The sequence below is a fragment of the Arvicola amphibius genome, chromosome 2, assembly GCF_903992535.2.
Source record: "Arvicola amphibius chromosome 2, mArvAmp1.2, whole genome shotgun sequence".
Lineage (NCBI taxonomy): Eukaryota > Metazoa > Chordata > Mammalia > Rodentia > Cricetidae > Arvicola > Arvicola amphibius.
In genome coordinates, this window is record NC_052048.2 from 185,955,840 (window position 1) to 185,974,348 (window position 18,509).

Consider the following 18,509-nt stretch of genomic DNA (forward strand, 5'->3'; position numbering starts at 1 on the left):
CATCTCCATTTCAAGAAACTCTGCTGGAAGGTGGGAAGAAAGGCAGGCTGTGAGTGGACTCACAGGCGTTCGCTCCCATGCTTTAAAGCGGAGAATGCAGGACCTATTTGCATTGTGGTGGGAATGGCAAGCGGAAAGGAAAGATCAATGCATTAGAAAGAGGACTGGAGAAAGTAAGCAAAGGGCAAGGCGGCTCAGTGGCTAAAGGAGCTTGCTGGTGAACTGAGTTCAATCCCTAGGATCCCGCGGTAGAAAATCAAATCCTGCAAGCTGTCCTCTGACCTCCAGCTGTGTACCGCGGCACCTAGGAGCATGTGCATACACTAAATAGATGAATAAAAATAAATATTAAACAAGAGAATCACAAGACAGGCGAGTAGAGATGAAAGGCAGCCCCCAGATACCTGTCAGGTCGTTGGTGTCTATGTTTATAAAGCTTGCACATTCTGAGCATCCCGCTTTTGCTCACAGCATGCTGTCTGTGCAATCTCCTATCGCGGTTGGCCCACAAATCCTTAGCCTGCAGGACTGAACAGGTGAGCAGAGTGGGTGAACCATAACACCTGCTTGAAGAGAGCCTGACCTGGTTTGAACTCTGATTCAGTAGCTGAGCAGCTCTGGTACCTTGGGTACACCATTAAATGTCTCTAAACTTAGCACTCCTAACTAGCCGCAGGAAAATAATACTAACTTCTACTTTCAAGCGGTTGTTGGAGACGGTATGTGAAACGGCATGTAAGCCACAGTGCCTGGGATGTAGGAAGCAATGTGGCCTAGAGTAGATGATAACAGTAATGACTGTATAGCTCTCCCGCGTCAGTGTAAATGTCAAATTGTTTTCTTTTTTCCCCCTCTGATAATTTTTTATTACTTTACAAATAATAGGAATCAAAATTTCCACTTCCTCCCCTCCTCCCACTTCCCTCCCACTCCCCCACTCACCCTCCCTCCTCCCCCTTCAGTCCTAAAAAAGGGCAGGGTACCCTGCCCCATGGGAAGTCCAAGGCCCTCCCCCCCTCCATCCAAGACTTAGGAAGATATGCATCCAAATAGACTGGGATCCCAAAAAGCCAGTACTTGCAGTAGAGACAAATCCCACTGCCATTATCATTGGCTTCTCAGTCTGCCCCAATTGTCAGCCACATTCAGAGAGTCCAGTTTGATCCCATGCTCGTTCAGTCCCAGATCAGCTGGATTTGGTGAGCTCCCATTAGTTCATGCACACTGTCTCAGTGGGTGGACTGACTCAAATTGTTTTCTTACAACAAAACTTTTCGGGCTAATGACTGCAATGGCCACATGTTTTGTGGTGCTTTTACATGACTGGGAGGAAGAACTCAGATCATCCATTAGATGCTATTTACACCTGAGGATCAGAGATGTATTTCTGGGGTAGAACATGCATGGTAGATACATGCATGGTATCGATGCATTCCTGGATTCTGTCCTAGCACTGCAAGAAGGAGGGGAGGAAGAAAGAGAGGGAAGGAAGGAGGGAAAGATGAAGAGAACCAGACACAAGGTACTGAAAGGAGCAATGAGAGAGTCTCATGCACACACTTAAGATTTTATAATTTTCCCACCAGAAATATCCGTGTTAAAACAAGATTTAAGTTCTTTCTGCTCTTGTGCCTCTCTTGCTCTGGGCAGAGAGGAGCTACGCAAAGAATGAGAGGACAATAGGATGGAGATGCAGCCAAGGCTGCAGGTCGCTATTTTCTAAGTGAACAGAGTGAATGAGCCACATTGCTGGCAGAACCCAGATGCAGCATCAAAGAGAAGGTGGTTTTCATAGCTGCTTACCACACGCTTGAGAGAAGCCTGCAGACCAGGCTGGTCTCTGACTGGCTTCTGGTATTCTAAACCTCAGTCCATTTGACCTGAACCTATCAAGCATTCTCCCAGGCCTGGGAATGTAGCTCAGTTTATAGGGTACTTGCCCGGTGCACAGAAAACCCTGGGTTTCATCCCTGGCATTGTGTAATCAGGTGTGGTGGTAAACACCTGTAATCGCAGCGGTCAGGAGGTAGAGACGAGGGTGAGGAGTTTTAAGTCTTCCTCAGCTATATAACATACATACATACGGGGCTAGCCTGGGTCTCAGACAACAACCCCACCCCACTCCGGTGTCCCTCAAGTTACTTCTTTGCCTAAACAATGGGCCATAAATTCTGTGTAAGTTCCATTAAGAGAGTGACTAGTCTTTGAGGACAATGAGAGACTGGGCAACTTGTCACCTTTAAGATTTAGCCTTATTGTGGAAACAATGTATATGGTTTGGTTTACTTTCAGAAGGGACACCACAAGTGTCACCAGTGGCACTGCAAGGTTTGTATCCAGTAGCATGGAATGATTGCCTTAGACGTGAAAGGAAAACCAAAGGATTTTATGTGGGGCAATATGTAAGTCTGCTGTCATTTCCTGACTTGCGTCTCCTTACTATAAACAACGACAGCTGTCCGGAGTGGTAGTGGTGGGCATATTTGCATTAATTCCTGTCAGAGGAAAGCTGTTCCACATGTCACAACACAACGATGGCAGAAGGCTGCATGGTACCTGCTTTCCACAGCCCCAGCCAGGCCACCTGTACTCCCGTTGGTCGGTACAGAACGTCATGACACAATCCAACGTGAAAGACAGATTTCTTTTACAATGACAGTGTTAAAAGTGACAGGAGGAAAAAGAAATTTAGAATATTTTCATCGACTGCCTGGAATGCTTTGGGGAGCACCCTTGTTCTCAGCTTCCATGGCTGCTCTATTTGGGGACGGGTTGTTTCCCAGGTCTAGGAGCTGGAAGCCTGAAGTGAAGCTATCAGAGGGGCCAGGCTCCTTTGGAACCCTGCGGGATGAGCCCTTCCTTGTCTCCTCCTGTTAGAAGTTTGTTGGTGACCTTTGACTCCCTTGATTAGCAGCAGCATTACTCTGGTCTCTGCTCTCTGTGTGTCTGTCTTCACACAGCCATTTTGTCATTGTTTGAATGCGAATGTCCCTCACAGGCTCAAGCCCTTGACCCTTCATTGCCCATCTGCGCCGCTGTTTGTTTTGGCCGGTTGTGGGACTTTAGGAGGCGGAGCCTTTGGGAGGAGGAGCCTTTAGGAGGCGGAGCCTTTAAGAGGCGGGGCCTTTAGGAGGCGGAGCCTTTAGGAGGCGGGGCCTTTAGGAGGTGGAGCCTTTAGGAGGCGGGGCCTTTAGGAGATGGAGCCTTGCTAGAGGAAGTAGGCCATTGGGGTAGGCCTTGAGATTTCCACTTCCTGTTCACACTCTGCTTCCTGACTGTTCTGCCTCCCTGCTTTCCTTTCGAACTATGAGGCATGTAAACAGAGACTGAACTTGCTTGCCTTTCCCGGATGCCCAGACCCAAATAATCACACAGAAAATATATTAACTACAACACTGTTTGGCCAATGGCTCAGGCATATTCCTAGCTAGCTCTTATATCTTAACCCATTTCTATTCAATCGCAATGAGGCTGTGGCTTACTGGTAAGGTTCTAACATTCTTCTCCTTTGGCAGTTACATGGTAGCTGCTTGACGCAACCTATTCTCTCTCTCTTTTTTTTTGGTTTTTCAAGACAGGGTTTCTCTGTGGCTTTGGAGCCTGTCCTGGAACTAGCTCTTGTAGACCAGGCTGGTCTCGAACTCACAGAGATCCGCCTGCCTCTGCCTCCCGAGTGCTGGGATTAAAGGCGTGCGCCACCACCGGCCAGCTAACCTATTCTCTTTTTATATCCCTGTTCTGATTTCCTGTCTGGCTTTACTCTGCTAAGCCATTGGCTGAAAAGCTTTACTCATCAACCAATAAAAAGCAACGCATGTATGGAAGGCTATCCCACATCGGGGCCGGGTGAGCCTTCCTCCTTGGATTTCCTCTTCTCAAGTATTTTGTCACAACGGTGGAGAAAGTAAACACTATGGCTGTCTTCTGTCAAGGACCCCAGTACCTTTGAATGAGAGGCCCCATTGACTTCAATATGATCTTATCTGAACTAACGACATTCACGCTAACCCATCTAGAGTCATGTTCCGAGGTCCTGGAGGCTAAGACTCCAACTTGTCATTTGGAACTTACCACCCCATGGCTGAAGGAATCCATGGACTTGGGTGTCTGGTGAGACATTTGGAGATTCGCCTGAGGCCCCAGAGACCAGAGCACATGAGAACAACAGGTTATAGAGAAGGAAACAGGCCAAGCACAAAATCGTGCCTGCATTGCAGCTCTGCCCCTTACATTGGTAGCGGTAATCTCACACTACAGATCTGGACTCTGACTGATGGTGGTAGCCCTACCTGGTGACTGAAGATGCCCACATTCTGTACCCGAGTCCAGGCTGGGAGTGAAATTTGTGATTGTGCACAGGACACTCTCTGCCATATGCTTGGAAATGTCTGAATTTTGTGCAGAGACACACAGGCAGCCTTCTCCTAAGTGCAGTTACATAATGAGGGCATGGTCTTGCATAATAATTAGCATGTGTAATTAGGCACAGACTTCTTGTCCTTTAATTAGACAATCAAGACATCTAATTACTAAATTAAGATGTAATTACGTGGCCCAAGATCTTCATATTTCTTTTTATCCATCAGAGATTATATTTAGAAAATAATTTGCAAAAACTGATGGAAAATCTCCGATTTAAGAGTGTTCAAGGAAGTGTTCAAGGAAGTGTTCAATAGCTGTGATTCTCCTCTGGCCTTTCCATTTGGGGATAAAGGGAGGCTTTTAAAATGCCACCACTTGCTTGAAAGACTACCTTTGCCAAACGGGGCTACTGACCTTTGACACACATACTAATGAACAGGAATGTGGGCGTGGCTAATCCATGGAATTCACGCACGGCTCTAGCATGTGCTTCATGATTCTCCTCAACTGTGGACATAAATGTGATGTTCCGGGAAGTCATTCAAGCCAGCACTCCTCTTAGACGCTGGGAGAAGCCCTGCTTCCTGCTGGGACCTGCTCTGTGCTTCCCCATGACTGTTTTAGCCATAAGCACAATGCTGTGTCATGTAAACCATACTTAAGAGGCGGCTCCCTTTCCCTGGATATTGGAGGCTTTGCTGAACTGTTCTCAGGTTGGAGAATAAAGCATCCTTCTCACTGCAGAGGGTTTTGAGCTCTAGTATTCATCAGAAGCCAGACTGGAGTGCTATTCTGTTATTTTTTTCCTTGTTCCTAAATTGGGATTTGGCTGATCTCGGCATGATGCTAAACACCCAGTTTGACTCAGTAATTTTTCTGAAGCAACTGAACTTTTGACCTAATTGTCTGCCTGGGTGGATTGGGGCCATATGGCAGGTTTGCCCAGGCCAGCTCTGACTCTAACGGTGTCAACTCTCTGTTCCCGTAAGCTGGAACATCCCCTCAACCCAGTGTTTGGACAGCCAGACCAAAAGCAATACAGCCTCTGTTGGACCACTTTTTCTGGTTTGGGATGGAGAGAACATGCCTCCCTCTGCGTTTAGGCAGGACGACAAAGTCTTACAAAGGGTGTAAGAGGGAAGAAGGGCAGTCTCCTTTCCCTGAGGGGCCTCCACCTCTATTTTTTTCTCAGTGAGGTCATGGCCATGGAATGTGATGAACAAGGAGTTGTATAAGAATAGGGGGTTGGCCTGGACCCAAAAAGAGATACCAGGGAGCTTATGCTCTGCCACTGGGCGGTTTTGTTTTGCCCTCTGGGGTGTAGTTCACGATAGATCTAGAAGGTGAGGAACTGAGGGGCGTGTGTGGAGAAGACTGACGGCGTTCTAGTGGAGGACGGTATCAGACTGCCTTCCTGAGGTGCCCAGACTGCGAAGTGCCTCCCCCATCCGGAGGATGTCCTTAGACACGTTCATTGGGAACTTCTCTCAGCCTCGCTAAGAGAACTCAATAGTTCTGCATTCTAACAGGCCAACGACATGAATATAATCACCAGTTTCTTGGCTTTAAATTTTCTCTTCTCCGTCCACCCAGGTATTCCACATCGGCATTCTCAAGACTGGAGAAGCTGGGCATCAGACACCCCAGGCCCTCTCCTTTTGTTGGAAACTTGATGTTTTTCCGCCAGGTGAGACTCTGGGTCTTGCACAAGATTTCCCATGGGGCATTGCTTCTGTTTACACTTTGGGAGTCAGGATGACCTCCACGTGAAGAATGTGTGTGTGGCATGTTAAAGAGTAGTTTCTTAAGACCGAACAGGGCTTACTCAAGGAGTGTAGGCCTTGAAAAGCAATTAAATATAACTCGCTACATTAACACGTAAAGGAGAAGAGTATATACACCTCAACAGATGCCAAGAAATATTTAATAAATTTTAATAGCCATCCGTGATATCAAATCTTAGTGGACTAGGAATAAAATGTCATGAAATGTGCTGGACAGTGGTGGCGCACACCTTTAATTCCAGCATTCAGAAGGTAGAAGCGGCAGAACTCTGTGAGTTCAAGGCCAGCGTGGTCTACAGAGTGAGTTCCAGGACAGCCAAAGATAGATAATGAGACCCTGTCTCAAAAAAGAAAAGAAAAAAAGAAAGAGAAAAGAACACACGTGATGCGAAAGAACCTTATCCACTGAAATGGAGTTTCCTCCCTCCCTCCCTCCGCAATGAACCTTCATCTTCAGCTTATGTTTTAATGATGTTCATCTGTTATGATTCATCAGTATGCATTCATTCAGTCATTCATTCATCCACCCACCATTTGTTGAGTATTTAAATATACCAGGTTCTAGGAAGCGGAGTAGAAGGTACACTCTCAAGGTCACCATCCAGCAATGGCGTGTACCATCAGTTGGGAGGGGTGTGTGCCAAGTACTGGATTGGGAATTGCAGCTAGCAGCCGTGGCTCTGCTTCAGGGAGAACCTCCAAGGAGGGGTCATTGTGGAGGAGTTCCTAGAGAAGGGGTTCCCGCAGGAGTTGCAGACAAGGACACACACGCCAGGGAGAGAGCCCTGTGCACAAAGAGGGCAGCCTTATGGGAATGGTGGCACCGGTTGGTCAGCAGCCTGCAGGGACCAAAACTAACAGGGGACCCTGTAGGATGTAGCTGTGTGTGACACACGGACTAGAGATTCACTTACAGATTGAAGGTCAAGCCAGGAACCCTTCTAGGCCACCGTTGTTGAGGAGAGGATTGGCCCTGAAAAGGACTATCTCGCAAGGGACAAGAGTTGAGATCAGGGCTGCAGGATCCATGCTGTGGCCAACATCAGGGCTGAAGGGACAAGGGCTTAGTGTGGGGAGATGGTGGCAGTCTGGAGAAGAAAACAGTTGGAGCAAAGTAAGGACCCCACTGACTCCCAAACTCAGAGGATTCAGGGGAAATGAGAGAACCAGCAGTCAGAAGGTTGAACCTGCAGCACAAAGACAATGGCCACGGGGAGACAGAAGGAAGTGGTTGGGAGGGGAAGCGCGGTCAGGGAGAAGATATTTTAAGTGTGTGGTCGTCAGCTCACCAGAATGACATGGCAGTGGGGGTGACCAGGGCATTTGTAGATAGGGACCCGGTATCTATTTTTGAAGGTTATTTTTTACTGCCATTGGTTTTTCTCAGAAGCCTGATTAGCTTGTGGGGACACGGCCTCCAGTTCCACAGCAGGCGCCACCAGATCCTGCACGGGAATTGCCATACAAGGGCAGGAAGGGCTAATTTGGGCCAACCCTGATAGCAACCCTCTGAGCATGCTGGGATTTCCCCACCCCTCCCCCTGCAGGGCCACTGCTTCACCTCCTAGGCAGAGAATGACCTACATCTGGCCTTTTGCCTGCCACTTCTCAATTTCCTTTCTCTTTCTTTCTGCACCATTTGTTGCTGGCTTTTCTATCTCCCCTGCTTGGCAAACACCCTCTTCTCTCATCCCTCCCTCTGGGGTGCCCGGTTCACAACTTTTAAGCCCATGAACTATCGCCCCAACAGGCCTCCTACACCCTCTTGAAGCAAGTGTGAAGGGAGCTAAAAGTGTCAAAATAGAACAAACAAACCATATAGGAAAGTGAAAGAAAATAAATTCCACACGTTGGAGGGTGGGGGAAATGACCAGATATAGTCATTGAGTAAAATGTATTTGTTATTAACATCTGGAAGCAGACAGAATAGCCGTCATGTAAGGAGACCCCTGGCTGGCTGGCTCTGGAGAATGTCTACATCAGTTCCTCTCAGCCCATTGTCCCTGTGAATATAAACTCTCGTGCTCTCTCTAGAGCACAGCAAAGGCACAGATCATTCCTTGGCGTATGCTGAGCCATGTTTGCTTCACAAATGCTGCCACACTGTGCCTCATTCCCTGAACTGGGAAGTCAAATCATTAGAGAGGTTTATCAAAACGTGGACGTACTAATCTCCTGCACACCCACCTGAGGTACTTGTATTTTTGTTTTAACTAAAATATAATTACGTCATTTTCTGCTTTTCCTCTCTCTATTATCTCCCATATGCCCCTGTTGTTCCCTTTCAAAATCATGACCTCGTCTTCTTTCGTTTATAAATAAAAATGTGTAGACACCACTTGCTCAGGCCATTTAGTGCTACCTACTTGTTTGTGATTTCAGCACTGTGTAACCAAGTAGGGGGTTAATCCCTGGGGGGTGGGATGACGACTATTTCTCCCTTCTCTGCATTCCTTCATGGAATGTAGTTCTCTGTCTGTAGGTGGGGCCCTGAATTTACCCTCTATTCTTGTGTTTGTCCAGGCTTTTCTTGCTATAGTCCAGGCTTTCACTGTGAAGTGCAGAGTTACTGAGAACAGGGCATAGTTCCCGGCTGGACATGTGCTTTCTCGAACCCACAGCTCTCTGACCCTCCATCCCTATGACTCAGATCTAGCATTTTCTACCCATCTCCTTCTCAACACATGCACGTTTTCACATATATGTCCTTCCTACCACATCTCACTGACAATGCCTGCCCACGTGGCAGCCTATCACACCTGCTTATGCTTCCTGTCTATTTCATATGTATTTTAATAAATAAAGCTTGCCTGAAGATCAGAGAGTAAAACGGCCCCACTGGTCAGCCTTACAGACCAGACAGCAGTGACACACACCTTTAATCCCAGTAGCCACACTAGTTTGCCATAGAAACTGGGCAGTAATGGTACACGCCTTTAATCCCAGTCCTAGAGAGGGATATAAAATGAGAGGAGCCAGCGCTCAGACACAGTCTCATTCTGAGGATTTAGGAGGCAGGATCGCCATTTGGAACTGAGGTAGAGGTGAGAGCCCGTGGCTGGCTGTTTTGCTTTTCTGACCTTCATGTTGAACCCCAACATCTGTCTCTGGGTTTTTATTACTCGTGCTCCATACATTCATTTCTGCTGCATCCCTACAGCAGAAGGGCTTAGCGTGTTCTGACCTCCACCAATTTCAGGTACCCTAAAGTTTCAGTCTATGAAAAACCATGCTGAGGGCCTTTGTTTCGGAATCCATTGTTTGACACTTACCTCAGATCATGGGAATTTGGAATTTATGGTCATTTGGGTAGATTCAGAAGTTTACACACATGAGGGTCATGGAAGGAGACTTGGCAAACATGAGCCACGTCCGAGAGGGACATTGTAGACATAAAAGCAAATAGTTTTCAGATGTGTGAGCAGCAATTATATGCAGATAGCTGAAGTGCTTGTGGTCTCCTCTGTCCATTAAATAGAGCTGCTGAGAGCTTTACTCAGCAATATTTTTTAAAAGCCATTTCTTTACTCAATATTCTATAGTAATCCAATGCAGTACAATGGTGATCCTTCTTTTATTGTTTATGTAATTGTGTTCTTGCTGTTCTGTTTTTTTTTCCTTTCTGAATAAGTTAGAATCATTGAAATATTGCTCAGTCTTATTCTTACCATGGTGCTGCATTTTTTGTTTTATTTTTCTCCAGGGTTTTTGGGAGAGCCAATTGGAACTCAGGGAGCAATATGGACCTCTCTGTGGGTAAGGGGAAAATTCAGATTCTCTTATACATGTTTTTACTTCTTGTGTTGAACTGATGTGGAAGTCATGACAATACTAGGACTGTCATGAACATTTGAATGTTATTTTTGAAGGTGCCAAGGAGGATAAGTACACTATAGTGCACACAGACACAGAGATGAGGATACCCAAGGAGGATGAGTATACTATAGTGCACACCCACACAGAGATAAGGATACCCAAGGAGGATAAGTATACTATAGTGCACACACACACACACACACACACATACACACACACATGATGATGATGCCCAAGGGAGATAAGTACACTATAGTACACACACAAATGAGGATGCCCAAGGAGGATAAGTATACTATAGTGCACACACACAGATGAGGATACCCAAGGAGGATAAGTATACTATAGTGCACACACACACACACACATACACACACACACACGAGGACAACCAAGGAGAACAAGTACACTATAGAGAACACACAGATGAGGTAAGCCACCAACAGTGATACTATTGTCAGTTAACCTGGTACACATTTGGCACTGGGAGCAAGCTCTGTGAACAATGACATATATAACAACAGTGTTACCAAGCCTGTCCTGGACACACTAGGACACCTGATCTCCTTGCTCACAGCCACAAAAAGTAATATAGTCCTTCCCTTTACTTTTCATGGATTTTTTTTCTCTTTGCTGTCTTTCTTTTTTTCTTTCTCTTAAAAAATATTTGTTTTTTAATTTATATGTGTGTGTATATAGGTACCAAGTACATGCAGGAGTTTATTGAAGCCAGAAGAGGCTATCAGATTCTCTGGAACTGGAGTTACAGATGGTTGTGAGCCAAATGTGGGTGCAAGGAACTGAACCCAGGTCCTCTGCAAGAGCAGCAAATGCTCTCAGCTGCGGAGGCACCTCTTCAGCCCCTCTTTTAAACTTTTTATGACTCAGGATGTGTTTGCTTAATCTTTGCTTATATCATTTTCTATAGTCAAGTTCTGAAAGACTTGATCTTTTTGCATTTCAGCGTGGGTCTATACCCACCAGGGTCCCCACGCTTTTCAGCATGGGTCCATGCTCACCAGGGTCCCCTCCTTTTCAGCATGGGTCTGTACCCACCAGGGTCCCCTCCTTTTCAGCATGGGTCCGTGCTCCCCAGGGTCCCCTCCTTTCAGTCTGTTTTTACATGGCTCCTCCTTAAGCCACTAGGTGACTTTCAGCAGCTTTTCCTAGATCTTCAGGCTAGCAGTCATTTCCCTAGGTGCACAGAGATTTTGTGGAATTGCTTTGCCTGTTCTGACAAGTTCGGTTGTTTGTAAACCTTTCTACCGCAAAGCTCCGTACCTGCATTCTCTCAGCGCTGCTTTGGAAAGGTACTGGCCTCAAATCTTTGTGGACATGGCTCTACCCAAGACAACAAGCGGTTACCGACTTTCTACCCTCTTCTATGGCCTTGAGAAAGTAAAAAGTTACTTGTCTGTTATTGCTGTGTAATACACTACCCCCCAAACTCGGGGACATAAACAACTGACTGTTTCACACTGTCTCACGTTCATCTGAGAGTTGGCTGAGATTTGCCGCCCTGAGCCACCTGGCTGGATTTTCTGGCTTCCTGTGTCAGCCGGGAAGGGGGCTGGGGCTGCTCTTTGCAGCTCTGCCTCTCTCGGTTCCCATCATCCCTCAGGCTAAAGACGCAGGGTGCTCTTGTGGGAAGGCAGGTACTTGAGAGAAAGGCACTCTGCTGAGCACACTTGCCGGCATTCTTCCTGTCAAGTTCAGAGCTGGATCAGGGAGCATGCTGTGGCCGCTGTGAGGTAACAAAGTCCCTTGGCCAAACTTGGTGGTGATGGAGCTTGGAGGTATGCTCCTCTCATGTGGTGGTGGGGAGGCAACAATTGTCTTTAAATAATAACACCCCCTCCTTGGCCCTGCCTTCTTCTCTGAAAGTGTTGCTTTTCATGTGTAGCTTCTGACTCTAAGCAGGATACTCAGTAAAGTGTCAAGGGGCTGAATTGTTTGCCATTTTTCATACCCCGGTGCTGTCTTTTTACCTTTTCAACCTCGTTCTGCAGTGGCCTTGACCCTGACCTGGTGACCACCTGTTTCTGATCCAGAAGGATGCTGTTTCGACCAGAGTTAGAGAAGGGTCTCCCTGATTTTAAATTCTAGAAACTACTTTATTGGAGAATTTTTTTGTTTATGTTTTTAGCATAGAAGCTTTGGGTACATAAGAATTATTTTTAAATGTCAGGTGAAGAGTATAAAGGACGAGAGAGAGAGAGAGAGAGAGAGAGAGAGAGAGAGAGAGAGAGAGAGAATTGGTTTCCTTGACAACAGGCTGTCCAATCAACTTTTCTTCCCAACTTAACTAAGTTCACACAATTTATCCTTTTCATTTCCAGAAAACTTAAATCACAGAGAATGATTTCAAATGAGGTTGTAAAGATCAAAATTGCAGTATCATCTCTATTCTTTGTTCCCACCTCTGGTGAGAAAAGGGAAATGATGGAATAATCTCTTCTCACAAAGCCATCAACCTTTTCTCCTGCAGAAAAAAATGATGGGCCTGCTGCCTCTGCGGGTCCTCTCCCTAAGACACTGCCTGCCGCCTCTGCGACGGGTCCTTTCCTGGTCCCTCAAGTGTGCAGTCGAGTAGGCATGGTGGTGTTGAACCGTCCTCTATCTGAGCTGTCATCAAACCTGAAAGACTCGTCATGATCCTTACCTGTAGCATAATGAGCTCCCTGATTCAGACGTCAGAGGGCTGTAACTGGTCAATGAACTACAAAGACCTCTCTCTCTCTCTCTCTCTGTCTCTCTCTGTCTCTCTCTCTGTCTCTCTCTCTCTGTCTCTCTGTCTCTCTCTCTGTCTCTCTCTCTGTGTCTCTCTCTCTGTCTCTCTCTCTGTCTCTCTCTCTGTCTCTCTCTGTCTTCTCTCTCTCTGTCTCTCTCTCTGTCTCTCTCTCTCTCTGTCTCTCTCTCTCTGTCCTCTCTCTCTCTCTCTCTCTCTCTCTCTCTCTCTCTCTCTCTCTCTCTCTCTCTCTCTCTCTCTCTCTCTCTCTCTCTCTCTCCAGGAAACAATTCTATTTAAATGACATTGATTTTTAGGTTGCTTTTATGGCTAGGAAATGGGGCCTATCATGGTCCTCTTAACAGCTTGAAAAAAAATCCAGTAGGTTTGACTCCTCACTGAACAAGTGAAATCTCACTCTATGAGTGCTGGACGGAGCAGCACCGAGCCCTCCCATGACAGCACAGCCTGTCTGTGGAGAGCGATATGTGCAGCAAAATGCCCAACTGCGCTGAAAGTTAATAAAGCCACCCATGGTGGTAGTGGTTAGGACCCTTACTTACCTGTCATAGCCGCTTGGTCAGAGTCTGGGACTCCTTAAGTGGGGCCAAGGAAGGCAGGAAGGGGAAGACATTGCTGGTGAAGGATGCTGCCAAGAGGGATGGATAGCATCCGTGTTTGTTATGGCTGCCATTGCTATCACTACCACCGCCATTAAGAAGAAATGTTTTCTCCAAGTATCTAATTATGTTGGTGGCTTTGCTGAGTCTGTGAAAACTACATCCTCCTTTGAACTTGAGTATAAACCAGGTAGCCTGCTGTGCACACTTCTGGGCTTCTAGCTCTGGTATTCGGTCCCTTCTGAGTTGCCCTGTACAAGCAATTAACTCACTTTTGGCCCATACTCACTTTTGGCCTGAGGATCTGCTCCAAATCATGTTCCGTTCCAATGTCCTCAAAAATAATATCAACGTCATCACTGGTGATTAAATATAAACAGGGTAGAAATCAGGTCCCACCAATTTTTGCGACAGACTACGCAACGCAAGAAGGAAGGACGCACCGTGACTATTCCTTATAGATACGCGGGCCGTAAGTTCCGCTCATTAGCGATGACTAAAGGCCTCCATCAGAAGCCCCCTTTCCCCACCTCATCCATCTTTCAAGCACTCGCTCTGCAGCTCTGCTTTCAGTGAGACTCCCTCTCATTTCCTCTGGCCTCCACATCATTTTAATTTCGATGTCGAGTGCAAACATTGCTCCCCCTCGTTGGAACGTGCGGCTCATTCCCGGCACCTGATGCCTGGTCCGATGCACCGGTGTCCCTCCATGAAGCCAGCTTTGTTGCTTAACCTCCTGTATTCCCGTAAAAACACGAAGTTATGAATAGGCCAATGTGATTGCTGCGTATCGTCCACAAAGCACGAAGGAGCGTATGGAGACACGCCGACCTGGGTCTATGTTGTACTCTGTCTCCAGCTTCTGCCGTGTGCGTGGAAGGACTGCTCTTCCGGTTTGCTGCGTTTATTAACGGTCTTCGGGAGGACTTTCTCCTCCAACACACTCCTTATTAAATGCTGCGTTATTTTTCAAATGATTTAATTGTATGGAAGTATACTAACTCTAAAAATAATTTCTCAGTTGAGCAATGCCTGCTGCTTTCACAAGCAATACTGCAGTGGAAGTTCTCAAATTCCCGCCATTACTCTCTTGTCTGAGTGTGTCTGTAGGATAGATCCCTGGGAATGGAATTTTTTAGGTCAGAGACTATCTACATTTTTTTATTTTGATATTAGTAAATTGCTCTCTCTAGGGCTTATATCAACTTCTGCGCCAACAAAAAAAAAACATGAAAAAATTGGATTCTTCACATACCTGCCACTAAAATAAGTGATCAAGAGTTTATTAGCATTTGATGGCATATTGCCGCTGCTTTAATTGGTACTTATTTACCATAAGCAACTTTGAACATTATTTATGTATTTAAAATTCATGATGTTTTGCTATTTCTTGCCACTTTGTGTTGAGGTAGTATTTTCCTCATTTATTTGTAAAAGCTCTTTACATATTAAAGAAAGTAGCCCTTTATATTTAACATATGTACAAGGTGTTGTCCTCAGGGTGATGATATTGGGAGGTTGTGGAGTCCCCAGAAAGTAGGACCTGCTGGGGATCCCCTAACCTCCCCCTAGGCACTCTCACAGAGGACTGTGGGACTCCAGTCATTGCCTCTACTCTTTCTTCCGGGTCGCAAGGTGACCAGCTCTCTTTGCTGTGGTCATTCTCTTACTCCTATCCAGCCCCTCACTGGACACTTGAAAGCCATGAGTTATCTGAACACAGACTGAAACTCTGAAGCAGTGAGAAAAAGAAGCCTTTTCCCTTTATAAGTCAAGTAGCTTAGGTATTTGGTTACTACATCAGAAAGTTGACTCATATAAGATATACACCTTGATTTTTTTTCCAGAGGGTTCTCCTGGAAAATCCATCCTTTTCCAGTTGATTTGGTGCCATGTTTTCACGTCTCATCCCTTCAGGATGCCTGTATGTGTCTGACGCCTCTGCCTTACTGGCCTCGCAGATTGGAATGCCTCATGTGAGACCCCTTGTGTCTAGCAGCACCTGGTGTTCCAAGTGCACCTGTGCAATTCTGAGGACCTGAAGCCATCGGTCTCCAGGGATCTATGGGTCCTCACGCTGGAAAAAATATCAACATGGCAAGCAAATATGGCTTTGACAGGGACAGACTGGCAGGTGACCTCAAAGTTCATACCACAGAAAGGGGAAGTGTGGCCTATGCTTCTACATGGAGGGTTAGGACCCTGATTTAATAGTTAGCATGGGGAATCTGATGCCACCTTGTCAGGAGGCAGGGAGAAAGTGGAGAGCTTTGGGGATGCATTGGGACAGAGTATGGCATTCTAGAAGAAGCCTGAAACTCAGATTCCATGGTGTTTCTTAGGAGCATTTGTGCTCTGAAAGTGACTGATGGGTGGTCAGCTGATGCAAGAGCCCTTAACTACTGTGACCATCCAATAGGTGAGGGCCGCGAGTGGCAGAGAGATGTCAGCTCTGTGCAGTCAAAGGGCAATAGCACCAACTTGGGGGAGAGTTCCTGTCTGACTGCCGTGGAGCAAGAACACTGGAATTTGAAAGAATTGGAAGGGCATGACCTGCTGGACTGGCATTGTGGTGGATGATGGTTTTCATACAGACAGACAGACAGACAGACACACACACACAAATACACATAAACACGCGAGACATCTGAATACACTGGGTTTAAAAATGTGACCAAGTGGGTAGGGAGAGGGGTGAAGGGAACCTATGGCCGAATACACAAAGAAATATGTCTTGAGACGGCAGCCGAGCTCCTGGGGCCTGGAGACTGTCCTTGGTATGAGGCTGGCCGGAGCTCTACCAAAAACTGCCGAATAGTGGTAGAAAACAGGCCGTGTGGGTTTGGAACCAGAGTGAGTGTGAGACACAATGACCTTGAGGCCATAGCCACTGGGCGTCACCTCATAAATGAAATCCCAGCGTTCTCATGGGCCAAGATGGATTAGTCACAAACACTAGGCCTATAAGTTCACAAGTTGTAAGTCCCTGGAATTTTTAAACTGTTATTGCGTATGTACTGGCTAGTTTTAGAGCAACTTGACACAGCTAGAGTTATCTGGAAAGAGAGATCTGCAACTGAGAAAACACCTCCATTTTGGCCTGTAGGTAAGCCTGTAGAGTATTGTCTTGTGTTGACCGAGGTTTCTGTCCCGTCTGGTCCCACAGCCGTTCAGTCCCAAAGAAACATACAGAGGTCTACATTAATCATAAACTTGGCCTATCAGCTCGGGCTTCATATTGGCTCTTATAACTTCTATTAGCCCATAATTCTTGTCTGTGTTAGCCACATGGCTTGGTACCTTTTTCAGCGAGGCATTCTCATCTTGCTTCCTCTGCGTCTGGGTGACGGCTGCAGACTGAAGACTGAATCTTTCCTCCTCCCAGAATTCTCCTGTTCTCATTGCCCTGCCTCTACTTCCTTCCTGGCTACTGGCCAATCAGCATTTTATTAAGCAAGTACAAAAACAAATCTTTACAAGGTAAAACCATTGTCCCACAGCAGACTTGATTAATAATTGGTGAGGGACGACCCATCCCACAGGGCAGTTGGTCCTGGTGTGTATATGAAAACAGGGCTAACCAGCCATAAAGAGCAAGCCAGTAAGTAGCACTCCTCCCTGGCCTCTGCATCAGCTTCTGTCTCCAGCTTCCTGCCCTGTTTGAGCTCCTCTGTGATTCCCTCAGTGCCAGACTCAGATATGGAAGTGTGAGCTGAAATAAACCCTTTCCTCCCTGGGCTGCCTTTGGTCCTGGTGTTTTGCCACAGCAACAGAAACGCTACACAAGACAGAATTTTAGGGACCATTGTTTTATCAAGTGCCCACCCTGACAGAACAGGCTGATGTAGGAGACCCTGGAGAATAGGAGGAAAGTGTCCAGCAAGACAACTTCTCCAGGCCGAGGGCATGGCCTGGGAAGTAAACAGTTATCCTCAGACCACACTTCCCTTGAACTTCTCTGAGTAGATTCTCCACTTGCCCTCCAGGGCCATAGCTTCTTGTTATCCCTGGTGCAGACTCACTCCAAACTCCTGTTCCTCTTTATGGTGTGGACCATCTTGTCTCCTGGTCTCCACGCACAGGTGGGGCCCCTTCTCTCAGCACATTTATCTCCTGCCATTCACCACTCCTCCCATCCCCGCTCTGTAACAAAGTAGGGGTGCTGCAGACATTTTTATTATAATATTTAATTGTATAATTTATAATATTTTAATAGCATTATATGTTATATATTATAATATTAATTGTATATAAATATTTATCATAGTATTTATTATAAATATTTTGTTAGCATACTAAATAATGAATTTTATTCTGACATTTTTATGTAGGTGTATCGTTACACCTGTACATATTTGACTAACTATCCTCCTACCCCTCTCCCTCTTCTCAGTATTTTCCTTCCTCCCTTCACATAGTTTCCTCTCTGCCTTCACACCTCTCTCTTACACACACACACACACACACACACACACACACACACGCGCGCGCGCGCACACCTAGATGCTACAGATACGTGTCTCCCTTCCCCCACCAATCACCCTGAGTTGTTCCCTTTCTCGCTTTTTTTGACCTCTCCTCTCATCACGGCCCTCCTAATATTTATATTTAAATATAAATTCCATGAATGAGAGAATATTTTTCTTTGTGAGTCTGGTTTAGTTTGCTTGACATGATGATCTCCAACTCCACAAGTTTTATAATTTCATTGTTTATGGCTAAACGAACTCGAACGTGTGTGAGTGCAAGGGGGGGGGGAGAAATATTATTACATTTTATTTATTCATTCAGCTTTTGCTGGGCATCTAGGTTGATTCCTCACAGCGATAGTCATGGAGCATGCTTTGTGTTTTGATGACTACTGTGTCCCAGCTTTTGTGACTGATTCTCAGAAGGAACAAATGTATACTAATTCATTCTTGGAGTAGAAGTACTCAACAGAATATGAGGGGTGTGTGAAAAATCTCAGTTTCTACTCTTCCTAGCCACCGCTCGTTAGCTTAATGGATTTAGGCCAATCATTCACTTTCCGTCTGTTTGCTTAGAGGTAAATGAGAGGTTTGGACTGGATCAGTGACCTTGACACTGTTTATTATGAACCTCAGTAAACAGAGATTGACCACTGTGATCCAGGACTCAGGCCTGCGTATGGGCACGTGTGAGCACTCACACACAGAGAAACACTCAGAGGAAATGGGA

General features: G+C 46.1%; 1 protein-coding gene across 1 annotated transcript in view; it reads left to right on the forward strand.

Annotated features, from left to right (window-relative positions):
* Positions 1–18,509, forward strand: part of Tbxas1 (thromboxane A synthase 1) — a 167,033-nt gene that overhangs the window by 23,035 nt on the left and 125,489 nt on the right. The window contains exons 2-3 of the mRNA XM_038318530.1: positions 5,956–6,049; positions 9,850–9,902. Of these exons, the coding sequence (XP_038174458.1) occupies positions 5,956–6,049; positions 9,850–9,902 (147 nt within the window). The remainder of the gene's footprint in view (positions 1–5,955; positions 6,050–9,849; positions 9,903–18,509) is intronic.